This window comes from Ceratotherium simum, chromosome 8, assembly GCF_057802395.1.
Source record: "Ceratotherium simum simum isolate JZ-2026a chromosome 8, ASM5780239v1, whole genome shotgun sequence".
Taxonomy (NCBI): Eukaryota; Metazoa; Chordata; class Mammalia; order Perissodactyla; family Rhinocerotidae; genus Ceratotherium; species Ceratotherium simum.
The window spans coordinates 52,036,338-52,052,979 of NC_141907.1; the positions used below are offsets into that span (position 1 = coordinate 52,036,338).

The 16,642-nt window shown below is 34.4% G+C and overlaps 1 protein-coding gene across 1 annotated transcript in view; it reads right to left on the reverse strand.

Moving 5' to 3' along the window:
- EPHA5 (EPH receptor A5) overlaps positions 1–16,642 on the reverse strand; it is a 324,586-nt gene that overhangs the window by 289,371 nt on the left and 18,573 nt on the right. Inside the window, exon 2 of the mRNA XM_014787641.2 lies at positions 7,504–7,568. Coding sequence (XP_014643127.2) covers positions 7,504–7,568 — 65 coding nt within the window. The remainder of the gene's footprint in view (positions 1–7,503; positions 7,569–16,642) is intronic.

Sequence of the window (16,642 nt, forward strand, 5' to 3'; positions counted from 1 at the left end):
GTGACACTAAAACAAGAAAAGCCATAAACTATTCTTTGAAGTGTCTTCTATATAGGATTATTGCTTGTTCTTTCTCCCCCAGGCAGAGAACAGGTTACTCCATCTCCTTTTTAGTACAAATATTTTTTTTAAGTCAATATTCTAAAATTTCTCTCAAATGAATAAATGGATTATGAATGATCCTAATAGCCCCTAAGATAAGCATAAGAAAAATTTCAAAATAACGTTTATCCTCTTTGACTGGAAGAAGAGATAGCAAAAATAAAAGCAGGGCTTGCAATACAACTCAGAGGTGATGCCCAGGGGAAGGTGGTGGCTCGCCCATGTGTGCTACAGGAAGTACAGAGAACTCAGCGGGGAAAAGCCAGGTTCCACCAAAGCAAAGGAGACAGATGTATCTTGTGATCATTTGTAATAACAACGTATGGAAAAAAAGAGCAATGGTGGAATTTCTAAGATGTAAGAGCATAATCTGTTCTAAACAAATACCATAACCATTAATTTTATACTCATAAGTCTTGAAAACGTTTGCTAAAAATTTCCAGGAAACAATTCTGTTTACATCCATGCTTAGACTACATAGATTAATCAATATTAAATGTTCCAGAAGGTGGCTGAAATAACTCTAATGTAATTAGAAGGAAGAAAATACATCTTCAAGGGTATGTACATATAGGCTGGTAGAGCTATAGATGTGAGACAGTTCAAGGCAGAAAAGAAAAATAAGAGAGGAAAGCCTTAAGTGATATAATACGTATTTTATAAAGAGTCTATTGGGTCTACTGTTCTTCAACTAAATAACTTGATCAGAAAATTAGGACAAATGTATTGCTACGAGGTTTGGTCATCTATTCCAAACACTTTCATAATTTTAATTCAAATGGGATTTATATACCATGTAACTTTTATTTTTAAAGAAAAACACCTAAGTTTTAAAGATTTTGCTTATCTTCTTCTAAAGTCTAGACTTGGAATTTGCTACTACACATTTGTCATTTAATGGGAAAGTAGAGACTTGCAGTAATGGAGTTCTTAAGGTTATGGGACAGTTAATTCCAAAAACTCCAAAATTGGGCATCAAAAAAATAGAGGAATATTCTATAATAAAAATAAATGCACTCTCAAGCCACGAAAAGACATGCAAGAACCTTTAAATGCATGTTGCTAAGTGAAGGGAGCCGATCTGAAAAGGCTAACACTGACTCCAGCTAATGTGTGACATTCTTGAAAATGCAAAATTACAGAGAAAGTGAAAAGATCAGTATTTGCCAAGGTTTAGGGAGGAAGGAGGGAGGAAGGGAGCAAGGGATGAATAACTGGAGCATAGGGGATTTTTAGGACAGTGAAACTGTACTGTATGATGCTGTAACGGTAAATACATATCACTACATATTTGTCAAAACCCATAGAATGTATAACAGAAAGAGTGAACTCAAATATAAGCTATGCCCTTTAGTTAATAATAATGTATCAATATTGGCTCATCAACTGTAACAAATGTACCACACTAATGCAATATGCTAATAATAGTGGAAACAAGGTGAGGGGGTATTGATGTGGTGTGTAGGAACTCTCCACACCTTCTGTTCACTTTAAAAAAAATAAAGTCTATTAATTTAAAAAAATTCAGATCGTTATAAAATTTACAAATGATTTAAAATAAAATCTTATGGAAACATAAAAACAATAGAGGGATGACAATAGAGTCCATCATGAAATCAATGAATTCTCAAGCCTCTTTATTATTCCTTAGCCCCATTAAGAATCACTATTACTGTTAAAATTATGTCCTAATGGGTTGAGGCTGAAAAAGTTTGAGAACTTCAATTAAAATAATTAACAAAAGGTGCTCTGGAGGAAAAAAATATTTACTCAAATAAGCAGTGAATTTCTGAATGGAGGATAACTATACATATTTTACATCAATTAAGCCAGAAGGCAGTTTATATTTTGCTTGTTTGTTTTAGTTTCTGTTTACAATTAAAGACTAGTTCTGGAAATTTTTTTTAAAAAAAGCTTACAACCCTTCCCTTTAATTTTATTCAAAGTGAGATTAGAGTATTGGGTCCCACATTTGGGTGTTGAGGTATGAAAACTCTTAAAGTCTACTTACTTCATTGAATAGTCAAATGCCAAAGAGATAGCTGAGTGGTTGTCACCTTTAACTACAAAAATGTTGCTTTCCGGCTATACTTGAAAGCAGCAATACAGAAGCAGGTTTTTAATCAACCATCATCTTCTGTTTCTTTAGTGGTTTAGGGATCACGTGGTGCATTCAAATACGGTATCTTATTTTATCCTAAAAGCAACACTTCAAGATAGATGACATAATAGCCAACCATCCCTGCTTAACAAATAGAAAAGCTGAGATTCAGAGAGGTCCCAAAAATAATAGAGTGAATTACAGACATAGGTAGGAGTCAAGTTAATTCATCCTTTTAATTATCTATCTATCTAATTATATATATTAAATACACACAATATAACAAATGCAACTTATATCTGTGAGCACCTATGTGCTATACATTTTTTGAATACTTATGATGATCTAGCAATGAATAGAATGTGACCCACTCTGGCTCATTTAAAACTTTCTTTGAGGTGAATTTCCTCTTCAGCACCAGTTCCTTATATAAACTAGAAGTCTGGGCACCATCCAGAGTCTAGTCATGTCTCTGCAGACCTAACTATTTGGAGGATTTCACCCCTGGTTTAAATAATCAGTGCTCTAGAAGACTTAGGTTTGAAATGGACTCAGTCTCTTGCCGACTGCATAACCTTGGGCTAGTCACTTACCATTACTGAGCCTCATTTGCCTCAACTATAAAAAGATTAATAAGTATCTCTTTTGCATTGTCATTGTTAGTACTAAATGAATGTATATACATGAAAGAGTAGTTTTTCATAGCAAGACATCAGAAACAGTGATACAACATGCTCTTCCCAGTGTGTCACAAACTATTTGAATGACCTTGAGCAAATGCTGTCACCGCTCTGCCACTTTTGTACATATATAGAAAGAAAAGAAAGAACTGGAAAGCATTTCATCTACCACATTGCTCTAACACTCTGATTACTCATTCTCAAAACGATAACACTACCTCACGCTCCAGGAGGTCAGGACTTTTGTTTATTTTCTTCACTGTTGTAACCCTGGTACCTAGAAGAGTAACTGACACATGCTAAGTGCCCAATACATATCTGCTGAATAAATGCAGCAAATTTGCATGGAAGCAAACTTTGCTGTAACATAGTACTTCTAGATATACCCAGAATAAAAAAGAGGAGAGTTCAAGTTACTACCATAAGGCAGACACACACACACACACACACACACACACACACACACACACACAGTCTAACTCATACATTCTGGCTGAAGCCACATACATGCTGAAGCCCAAATTCAAATGATATGTCCTAACTAAGATGAAGTACTCAAATAAAAACTAGGAAGAATCCACCTGAGCAAGTGACCATCAGAGAAGTTTTTCAAAAATAAAGTTCCTCCTGAAACAAAAGAAAATCCTGATGCTTGTACAATATTAAAAACATGACTCCACAATAGTGTTAACATGATAGACTGGCAACTTAAATGAGTGGAGTATCTGGTGGAAATTGAGTCAAACAGGAGAATTTGCTTACTCTCTTAAAAGATCAGCCTTTACTCAGCTTTGGGCTGTTGAGGTCATGGAAGGCTGTTAGCTCCAGCTTTCTGAAACTTCCAGCTAAAGCAAGAAGCTGGAAATTCAGATTTTACATAAAGTCTCCCAATATTTAAGTGCTGACAATGAATTCATATAGATACATTTATATGCAAAAACAGACAAACAAAAACAAAAAACCTGATGGACTGGTGGATCTCTTAGTATTAGGACAATAGAAATGCAATAGAAGGTCAAAGAAGGGATGTTTACTGAGTACCAACACTGGGCACACTCTACCATCAGCCCCACTTATTTCATCTTTATACAGAACTATATCTCAGTAATTTATGCCCCATTTTATAAATAAAAAACAAAATGTTATCCTTCCAATAAATATTTATTGCTCTATTATACACCAGGACCCGAGCCAAGTTTTAGAAACACTGTATAGTGGTAAATAAGAGATGGTTACAAGAAGTCTAGGAGCTTATAAGCTTAGAAAAAGTATTATAGGTGCAATGACTGTTTCTAAGAAGTGTATGGAACATGTGCATGACTACAAGGGATGAATAACAGTGTTTCTCCTAAATACTTGCCCAATTCTTAGGTGCAGATTTGGGTTGGTGTTTCTTTATTGGACTAAGAAATAAAATAAAACATTCATTCCTAAGGCCTGAAGGTCAGGAAAATGTTCTGAAAAAAGAATATTCTTCTTTAGTTAGTATAATAAAGGCTTTCGGACTGGGAGAGCTCTGAGTCAGATCAAATCAAGACAGCCTTAAAAGAGCAGTCTTCCAGGGAGCTAACAGGTCAAATAATGACAATTCTCTGGGATCAAGTCTTTGAAGAATCTCCTACCCCACTCCGCCCCCACCAATGCTTGCCAGACTGCTGGTTTTCACCATGATGGCAGGTTTTTGGTTTTTCAAGGCTAACTCATAGCTGGAAAGGCAGGAAAGGACATAGGGTGCCTCAAAAATGCCATAATGCTTGCCGTTCTAACAAGATTCAGTATTTTTGGATTGCTCCAAGAGTTTAGTTAATTTCCATAGTTCTAGAAAGTTGATTCTGACAATGTTTGCCAGTTTTCTCATGGCTTTTATGGAGGAGAAAATTTTCAGAGGCCATTACTCCACAATTTTTGCTGACATCACTCTGATGATCTATATTTCACCTAGAATTAGATTGCTTATCTAATCATAAATGGCACAGCCTACTAACAATATATTAAAAGTATATATACTTCTTATTAGAAATTAATTATATGTTGAATGCTCATTTTCTTTAAAATATAATTTAAAAATTTCCTTCATTTTGCATTTGAGTGACATAACAAAATATAACACCTGGATTCCGCACATATTCCTCATATGTGGACAAGTGCACACCCACTAAGTTTCTCTAAGTTAATTTATTTTTCTTCAGTATTAACATCAGGCATTATCAAAAGAGACATCACTCAAAAAATTATAAGAATATTGAAAAAATACTTATCTAAAAAACTGAATAAAATCAACACTATACTAACAATTAGAAAGGAAAAAAAAAGCATGAAGTTGTTAGAACGACTGGAAAGAGATCATTCCTGATACCAAGGGATTGTGTTTTTATAAAAGAATCAGTAGTGCTTTATACAGAAATAATGTACAAAATTGAGTAATTTCCCCCCAAATTTCCAGTTGCGGGCACAACTACATCAGATTTACCCTCACAGATACACTCTGTCAAACCTTTTCTGAATAACTTCTGAATAGAAACAGGAGAAACACAAAAACCAAATTTAAAGAGAATATGACATATTTTCTCAGGCTTTTAAAACATTAATTTCAACTCAACATGTCAGCCATCTTCTCAGACAGGGCAATTTAAAATATTTATGTAATAAATCATTGTTGGTATGGGAAAAAATGCAGAGTGCAAAATATATTTATAAGTTCTCAAAAATGGATGTTAGCCAGCCATCTACTTGTATAGGGGTGGTGATAGACGAAAGAAAGAAAAGAACGTGGGGGTGAGGTAGGAGGAGGAAAAAGAAAGAAATGAGGAAGGAGGAGCATAAGAAAGATAAAAGAGAGACAGACTAAGAGACTATATGCCATATGTTGTCACTGGCTATATCTGAGTGGGACACTTATTTTTCATTTGGCTTGTCTTTATGTTCTAATATCTTAACAGTCTATTAGTATTACTTTATCTATATTATATCTCTAAACGCGACCATAATTTTTAATGACCAAAAAGAAATACCAAGTTAATGAAAAAAGAGAAAGCACATTGAGATTAGGATGTTAGCATATAAATTATTATGAATTAGAACAATTAATACTTGTTTTAATTTCATAATAATAACTTTCTTAGTAAAGGAAAGATTAACATACTGTATGTACTCATCAATTGGAAAAAAATACAAAGTTTTGGCTATATGGTTGTTATAACCACATTTATTATAATATTCAATTACTTAATTGAACTGAAATTAACCTTCAAAGTCTGAAATTAACCTTCAAAGTCATATGAAATATTATTAGCGTGCATAATCTTATAAATTAATTACATATATACACTACAGTATAAAGTTTAAGTATGCAAATTTTTTTTCTTAAAATGGAGGATTGAAAATATTGTCTTTGTCACAAGGTGGATCTATAATGAATTTGGGTAGTTTTAGCTTAAAAATTAGAAAATAGATAATATTAAAGTTATTAAATAATAAAAATCTCTCAAAGTCTAAATTATTTTTAATGTAACAGTCATGCACTACAGTTAATATTTTCAGTGTAATATAATGATTTGATGTCATAATATTTTACCTATGCTTTCATTGTCCATCTTAACATGGATGTGTTTTTAACTGAGCAAAAGGTAATGGAACACTATTTTTTTTTTTTTAATAATTTTATTTACTTTTTTCCCCCCCAAAGCCCCAGTAGATAGTTGTATGTCATAGCCGCACATCCTTTTAGTTGCTTATGTGGGACGCAGCCTCAGCATGGCCAGAGAAGCGGTGCGTCGGTGCGCGCCCGGGATCCGAACCGGGGCCGCCAGCAGCAGAGCGCACGCACCCAACCTCTAAGCCACAGGGCCTGCTCTAATGGAACACTTTTAAATGCAATCTATGTATTAAGATTGTTAGTATTATAAATACATTAATATTTATATTGTTAAAAAAAGGCTTACCTAATTTTCACCCAAACGACTTTATTTTTAGTGTACACCAGTAAAATAATTTACTAATAAAAACCATTGTTGATTATAAAAATCTTCCAATCAAGCACCTTTTCTGAAAATTTTCAGTGAAGAAAAATTTAAGAATTGAATAATGACTCACTGGATAATCTGAGGAACTTTTAATCTCAATGGAATTTAAAGGAATTTCTTATAATATTTTCATTCCCTAATGTAGTGAATGAAATACAAAATAAATCAGTCCCAAGTGTTTCAATCAACACTGGTCATTCACATGTTAACTTTTATTTCCTATTCAATATAACCAGGATAATGGCAAACCAGCAACAAATCAAATACTCTTTCTTTTTATATATATAAACCAATTCTACAAGTTTGTGGGTTGCTTCAATCTGAAACTCTCCTGAATGCTGAAGGAAACTTCACATTTCTTTATGGAGAAATGCTCAGAGAGGAAAATAATGTATCTGTTATTCAGTCATTGAAACCCCTTCCCTATTTGCCCCCTTCTCCCAGTGAGAGCTAATTTGAGGTCTCCTCGCCCCCCCCCACACACACCCATCCTCCCTTAACAACAAATATGTCCAGTGAATTTTCAATCATATACGACATTTAATGTGATGTCTAGTTAGGTAGCTTAAGTTGGAGGGAAAATTTCATACAGGCTTACCCCATTTTTTGGAAAAGCAATCCATCCCAGGTCCCCCATGACAGTACGTGAATCCAATAAATTCACTGAAAGAGAAAGAACACAAAACTGAGTGGAATATATAAAAATGCATTACTATTTCATAGTGTCATTAAGAGTGCATATTGCTTACATAACTGAAATTAGAGTAAGCATTCACTAAGATGAGTACAAGAGTTATAATTTAAAGAAAACATTATTTAGATGCAAGGGGACACTGATTTTGAATAAACAGTTGGAGAACAATTACAGCAAAAATACATAAACAAATCATTACCCGAAGTGCGTTTTTGTTAAACAAGAATCAAGGAAAAGAATTAATAATAAGGAAAAGAAAAAAATGAAAGGTCCAAAAAACTGTAAGGACCATGCTGCTTTTTTAAAGGCTCTAGGTCTTAGAATTAAGCTGCAGCCATAAAGTTGTGGCTAAATGTAGGGTATTTTCTTCTGGAAAGCTGTTATAAAGCAATTAACCAATAATTTACATTAAACAGCAATAAACTATTCCCAAGCTTGTAACATTTTTTTGTGAGAGTAACCGAAATCTGTAATCCAAATTGCAAGTTTAATTAAGAAATAAATCTAAACACCCTTCACCAAGCCAAGGAAATTGTAGCAGCTCTCAGAGTTGTTGCTATAGTTATGTCCACTGCATACCCAAAGATGTCTTCTACCACTTATATATAACCAGAGCCTAAAATATGATTCTTACAGAACTATCAGCCACAGTTTTGAAAGGCAGATCTCAATTATGGCTGGATATCCTAAAATATTTGGAAACTCCCAGGATGGAAGTCTAAATTTGATCATTTTAAAAGGAAGTCATGGAAGAGTATGTACACACACATACTCGCACACACACGGTTTTATATTTCAATAAGTTCACCTACTGTCCCCCTGAAATCAAACTAGGTTAAAGGGAGCTGTGTAGTCAAAATGCTTTAGAAAAGGATCACAAATCAATATCTTTCCAACTTATTATGCCTAACCCAAATGGGTCTATCTGGTCCACTGTGCAGGTGAACCACATTGAATAAGCATGGCATGTGGACCCAAAAGGGAAACCTTGGGTTATTCCTCGTCAGAGGTAGCGGAGCTTCCTTAAACCACATTCAAGAGCCAATATCTTGAAACACCAGCAATTTTAAAAAGATGATTCTATCTGTAAGTATAAGCCTGGGGTATTACAGCAATAACAGATGATAGTCTGAGAAATATAATACTTTGATAAGAGAATATAAAATAAAATTATTATGACCAAGGAAATAAGGATCACAGTTGAAATAGAAATTTTCTACACATTATAGAAATTATGTGCATTTAACCCTTGTTATCCATCATTTTATTTCATATAACATATGCAAACATACATATCTTATCAACTAAGTTGTCTATAATAATATTAGTGATATAAAGATAAATCAAAAACTTAAAATTTTTAGAAAACACAGGAATATATTCAATACCACATATATATACATATATATGTTTGTTCAACCTGCTTATCTATTTCCTTCATTAAGGTCTCAGTTCTTTAACTATAAAAATGCATGCTTATAGAATGTCTGCATCATCTTTAGCCTACACACATCATATTGGCTTTAGGTAATAATCAAATAAGTAATTTGTGGAATTATTATTTTTTTAGAGGAAATTGACCTAACTGAAAAACTATTGTTTAAAACAGCAAAAACAAAAAAACAAACAAATCAAATCTGTCCCACTACCCACTGACCTTGCAAATCCTCCAGTCACTCCACTAAATCTAATTTTTCAGTTATATCCATATTCTCTTCTTTTTACTCTATTGTTGGCTTTTCTGGTTTCCATGGGAATAAGGTTACATTAAACTTAAATGTCCTTGTCCTCATTTTAGTTTTTCTGGGACACTGGGCCTGTGTCTAGACATGACTAAATACCAGGGGAGTGCAGAACCTAAATCGTTATGTTTATTCATCTTGATTCATTTGATTCACCTTTGATATTGAGCAGCAGCATATCTGTGTAGACTAGATAAAGTAGAGCAAATCAGCAAACTCAAGGCCTTCTCCGATGACGGCAGTCAAATTGAACTTAAATCTGTGGTGGCAAACTGATGTGAATAGGAATTCTAGGAATTCATAACTAGCCTGCCATGAGAAACACAGCATTCCTTGTAGACCTCTTAATAATATGTGGATCTTGAAATATTCATTATTACCAGCAGAATTCCAGAAGTCTTTCTAAAATTTAGCTACCTTCACTTAAAGTAACTTCAGTCTAAATTACTATTTTTACTCTTTTTTGGCTTAAAAATATATATGTGTGTGAAAGTAAACAAATGAACTCAAAATACAATTTATTGGGAGTTTTCAATATTGGAATACATTACTAAACACATGAAAATAACCACAATAGGAATGTATATTATCTTTCTTATGATGATCTTATCAAAAAGTTTTCTTCAGATAAATAGATTAGGAGGTTTATAGGAAATACATGCAAGTCACTTCCCACTACTGTCAAAAACTGCTTTCCTCTTAGAAACAGATTATTTTGTAAAACTCACAATGCAAAGAAGATATTTATATATACCATTACTAAATTGGGAATTGAGAAAAAAAGAAAAATTAGATGTTTTAGGCAATTACTTGCAGATTACTATATTATAATTTTGTTCATATAATGCAGAGAAAATTGGGATTTGATGTCTCTGGGAAAATAATTAAAATTCTATGTGTAGATAGATATGTGTTTATATATATAATTTATATATAGATATCCATGTCTATCTCTATATAGATCTATATAGATAGAGAAAGAGAGAGCTTTCTTATACCTCAAGTTTTGCACATGCTGCTTTAGCTTTCTCAAATGCTCTTCTTCCTTTCTGATGTGCTAACTCTTCGTTTGTCCTACAGAACAAATTTCAGCAACTGCCTTCTCCAGGAAGCCATATTTGATCCTCCCTTTCCTAAACCTACGTAAGGTATTGGCATTGAATATTCTATTAGTACCTAAGTCTTATGTCCAAAACCCTGAATACACAGAATTGTATTTTTCCCTTAAAAGAACATGTTTGACTCATGACTATGAACCTAGCCTGTGCACAGAACAGCTAAATAGCTGTTTGTCTTATGAATGAATCATTTGGTCAGTGGGCAGATCAGAGGGGTGTGTCTGAAGCAACAGACATTGGTGGTTCTCCATATGGACATCTGGTAATGTCTGAAGACATTTTTGATTGTCAAAAATGGAGGGTAGGGGCAGTATTTGCTACTGGTATCCCATGGGAAGAAGCCAGATATACAGCAAAACATCCTTCAATGCACAGCAAAACTTCCCCCACTCCCCAGGAAAGAACTACCTGGCTCAAAGTTCACTAGTGTCAAAGTTGAGAAACGGTATAAACCTACGAGGCTACTACAAAATCTCTACTTTCACAAATCTTTGTACAGTGCATCAGTAGCATGATCTTTGTTAACAGAAGTTAGCATATTTGGAGGCTTTCCTTACGGATCAAAATACTACTTGTATTTAAGGAAATAAAAGTAACCAAATTAGAAGTCTTATTTGGGGAAAAATAGAGTATTCTTATTACCCAACATCCTTAATTATTTTTCACATAACCAATATAACTCTTATTATAGGTGTTCTTATTTATGCTCTAATAATTTCTCAACATTCATGATGGCATGTATGGAAAAGCACTATGCCACTGATATTATTAATGCTTTCATAGGGTATATATAAATGTGAATTTTCAGAAGTTCATTTTCCGACTTCATTACCAAATTTATTAAGGGGGGGATTGGCATAATGGAACACAGTCACTAAGTATCTTCTGTGCTACAATTACAGTAATTAAATTGTTCTGAACAGTATATATGCTTGTTGTAAATTGCAATGAATACACAATGAATATTGATCTTCATTGTACAACTTAATTAAAACTTGTCTGGGAGAAGTCACTAATGAATATAATTAGAGGAAATGTTTGATACCACAGTTACTCTGGAAGACATTAATTAGATGTCAGAATTTTTTTGTAAAATGTTTTTATTCTGTTATTTGTATTTTAAAATAAAGTCACACCATTAAACTGAGAGATATCCTTCAAGGTCATTTTTCCCTCAGCCATTGTATAATTACAGTGAAGATGGGCATATTGGTTGATATTCTAATCAGTAATTAAGAAGACTGATTCTCCAAGAGAAATAAGTCTACAGGGGTCAATGAGTATGCAGTCTACTGCAAATTCCTGAAGTTAGTATAGGGAAAAATAAGATTGATATGGGAAACTTTTAATAAGTAAAAATCAGTTGACTGTCTGCCCAACCAAATAACAGATTACAACAGAAACTAATTCAAACTAATCTTAAATATGTTTTAATTTTAATGCTACACACTAATAATTTTAATTCTTTCTTGAACAAACAGAGAAAAGCTTTTAAAGAATTTATTTTTAGGAAGCCAGAGGGTTGCTAACTCATTGTTTTTGTTGGAATTCAAGGGGCGCAAGGAGAGGACAGAATGAATAAAATGGAATATGCATAAGAAGACTCCTAAATCCTCAACTTTACATATTCTAACAATTAAAGATTAATTTGAGTTAACCAATGATTAGAACTTTCAAATATTCATAACTTGAGGTATATCACTTTGACTCCATTGTTTCCTCCTTAACATCTTGCTAATATTAGTTAGCAAGTGGTGGTTCTCCACATGGACATCTGGTAAATTTTTAAAAGCAGAAAAATTTTATTGGATTCTCCAGGAAAAATATGTGTTGGGATGAATGTGTTCTGAGACTTTGAAGAGTCAAAAGACAGCTCAAAGACCCTCCATTCCACCACCAGCAGTGGGCAAGTCTTGAGAGAATGTGTGATCCTTGATGACATGAAGGAAAAAGTAGAGAGCCCAAGGCATATTCTTATTCTCACACTGTTTCTGTTTTTCCCATGATCTTCCCATTAACAAACAAACACAACTATAATGGCAGCTGGACCTCCACCACAGTATGAAGACAGAATAATTTGGATTAGTAGCAGAGGATGGAATTCTCTTTCTCTAAAGGCATTGAATCAAAGTCCCTTTGCATACAGTAGAATTTTGATGGATGCTTGGCTATTGATTTCCATTTAACAATATCAGAAAAGCTACTGGATTCAATTACAGCACACATTTAGCTAATCTGTGGGAACAAACCCCAGATATACAGCTGTCCAGCCTCTCTCCATGGTCCCATTCAGCACAGATGTGAATTCTTGCTTCCAGGCTAAATTGTATAATTTGACAATGGCTGTAGGGAGCAAAGAACAGTTGACAAAGTGAGTGCAAGGAAAGAGGACATGTGTTTCCTATTGGAAAACTCAATTAATCAATTTGGTAAAAATTATGCTATAGGTTTAGGGGGTTATATAGATTTCTGACATCACTTTCCTTGAAGGCAAGAATCTATAACCAACTGTATTTCCACAGACAATAAATGGGAGAGCATTCATTTATTTTCCAATTCTGAGCAACGTTTGTGCACATCCTTTTTTAGAAAAAAGAAGAAAAAATATGGGGAAAGGAACTTATTCAGTGGTTACTATATGTCAGGCACTCTACTAGGCAACTTATATATGTTCTTCCATTTAGTCATCTCAACAAACCTATGGGTTCAACAGAACACCGACAGTCTGTGGTTCCATTCAGAGCCCCAGCAGGGAAATCAAGGAAGAAAACAGGAAGCAATATCAGAGGCCTACATGACAGAACATGAGCCCTGCCTATGGCGTCCCACAACCAAGTCCTTCACTTAGAGCCTGGACCTTAGATACCTTGATTACAGCCACCTCTCTCGCTGGACATCCAAAGGCCATGAACTAAACCCTAATCATTAACGGATCTACTTTATTTGTACATGAAGCATGGCTGCTGAACACTGCTTGAGAAAAAACACAACCAAACAGATTGGTTCCATTATAAATTAAGAGTGGCTTCAAATGGGCCATCAACATTACCTGACAAATTTACTATCTTTGGGAAATCAGTTCTTTCACACATTAACCACAAAGTATTTTGTAAGATGTTAGTAAAAAATTATTTAAAAATAAACCTAACACTCTCTTCCAGCTAATGCCCTCTTCTCTGACCTCCTCTAAACTCAAATTATTGAATGAGTTGTCAACACCCCAATCTCTTTCCGTAGATACTCCTCACTCCTTACCTAACCCATTGCAATCTGGCTTCACACCCACCATTCTACCAAAACTTCTGCTACCAAATTCGCTAGTGATCATCATGTAGCTCTGAGTTCCTAATTTGCCTTATCTTTTGGCAGCGTTTAGCCACCAGCCCCATGGACAAACACTTTCATCTTTTATTTTCAATGACAACATATTTCTGTGGTTTTCTTCTACCTCTCTGTCTACTTGTTTCCATTATAAACTATTCTTCCTGTACCAACCCTTAAAACCTTGGCTTTGATCAATACTTTATTTTTGTACTGTCTTCATTTCTCACTCTACATCAATGGTTCTTAACTAGGACTTAACATCACAATAAAAAAAGAAACTTTTTGAAAGAACAAATGTCTTGGTGCCAGTCCATATGTACTGAATCGACTATTTGGGATGGAGAATGGCTAATATATTTATTCTTGGTTGGTTGGTTGGTTGGTTGGTTGGTTTAAAAGGCGATATTAGCATATATCCCTAGATAAGGATCCCTGTAGAGGAGCTTATGAAATTCCAAGTCTTTAGTTATAATGTAAATGTTAATGTCCCCCAAATCCATATATCTTGTCCATTTTTCACTCCTGAAATTCCTATCGATTTATAAAACTGCATGCTGGTTATTAACACATTTATGACATGTAGTCATCCCAAATTCAGCCTGTCCCAAAATGAACAAAGTATCTTCCCTGTCCAAGAAAAAAAATCCTCTTCCCATGTTCCTATTTCAGTGAATGCAATGCCATACACCTAGTTGCTCTATCCAGAAATTTGAGTCACCTTCGACTTCCTTCACTTTTATCCCCGCATTGAACCAGTGACCAAATCCCACTGATTCTAACTGTATTCTGTATATAACTCTCTGCACTGCCTGCTCTGTTTCATTCTACTACATAACCAGTCCAGCCAAATCCTTGCCAGAATTTTTCACTTGAAAAATCTCCTAAGTGGTTGTTCAGTAGAGAGGCATGATTTCTGACAATTTCTTTAAAATAGTGCATCCAGAAAGATCTTTCTAAGCCACCAATATGATCATGTCACTCCCCTACTTCAAACCTTGAGTTGTGTCTTATTGCTTCTAATATAATCCCTGCAGAATTGGTCTCTATTTTCTCCTCCAGTTTCATTCAGGCTTTTCTTTCCTTCTCTTTCCACATTTTAGCAATACTGAATTTATTTCAGTTCCAATTATGTGGTCTTACTATTGATTCAGTTCTGTCCAATGAGCTGTGAAGGTGATCTGCAAGGGAAAGGAGTTTTTGAGAAAAAAACATTAGAAAAGAAAACTCCCTGGCTGCCTTGGAAGTTGCTGGGTAGGGGAGTATTTCCTGGAACTCATGCAGCCATCTAGAGAAAATAAGTAGCATCAGCAGGAGGGCAAAGCCTCATGATTAAGGTTGGCAGAGTGAAGGGATGGGAAGTATCTGGTTCCAAATTATATCATAGAGTTGCTAATCCATCTAAATTTGAAACTTGCCTCTCTTAGGACTTTCTGTTAGGTGGGAAAAAAATCAATTTTGCTGCTTAATCCAGCAGGGATATGATTTGCTGTTATTTGTAGAGGAACACATCCTAACTGATACAACTGCTAAGTGGCAGAATTTGAAGGCAAACTCCAGTCTCTCTTATTCGAGTCTGCTCTCCTTGCATCATGTCTTGATACTTCCCAAATTCTACTTACAGAATTCCAATATTCCCATCTGAGTCACTTAAATTCTCAGATTATTTATCTTTGAAATGATATCTAAGATAGATGATTTTTGTTGTTCCTTTCTCTCTTAATATATTATGCTTGATTTTTGACTATGAAGAACAACCATTGCCTGTTTGTTGCAAAATACTTTCATCTTTGCTCATTTTGCTTTTTTTTGTTTCCTTTTCATTTTGTTTCAAAATATTCTTCATCATCATGAATGAAGACGTTTTAGACACTGCTCTTTGAAAACTAAGCAATAGAATATTTATACCATGAAGCATATGACAATGCAGGAGGCAAAAATCAATCAGAAATGTATAGTAAAGATTTTGAATTGTTAATATACTCTAAAATTGTGAACTCGGGGAGATGGCAAAGAGGAATTCAGAGCTGGTATCCACAACTTAGTTCACACAAAGTGTTTAGGCAAAGGTAACATTGAAATCCACTGACAGCTAAATTATGACTAACGAGCAGTCTGCTATATTCAGAGGATACATGACATGAAAAGAGCAAAACCACATGGTTTTCAGGGGCTAACTTCTTAGGTGTGGTAACCAAACTTGTCGAATTTTACAGATTGATTAGTCAACATTAGATGAAATAACAGGCTTGAAAATCGTCACATCACAGAACATACTCATTTAATACCTGCTCAGTTCCACACCACAATGTACATAGATAATACATGAAACTATTCCTTGCAAAATAGTGTAAATCCTCAACACTTGAAATAAATGTGCTTATTCACAATTCACTTTAAGAATGGTTCACTGCACAGAGAATACTCATTTGTCCTGTGGTTCTGGTTTGCTACAATGTGAGCTTGTGGAACTGATTTTATCTTAAAGGCCTCAGTTCTCATGTATGTAATATCAGTGGTTAAAACTAATAAAATTATATGCATCTGTACTTAATATACATTATATCACTTAATCCTAACAATAATCCTTTGGTATGTTGTTTTCCCCATTTTACAGATAAGCAAATTGATGTTGAGAAAAGCTCACTAGGGCACTGGTCCAAGGTCCTGGAGCTAATAAGCACACAGCGGGAATCTAAATCCAAGTCCATCTAACTCCAAAGCTCTTTCTCTTGCTTCTATATCACACTTGCCCCAATGTTGGACTTGCTGAATACAAAGGTACACTCCTTTGAAATTCTTAACTCTTATATACCAATGAGTTTTATTAAATCAATGGATTGTGCATAGAATGTTACAGAA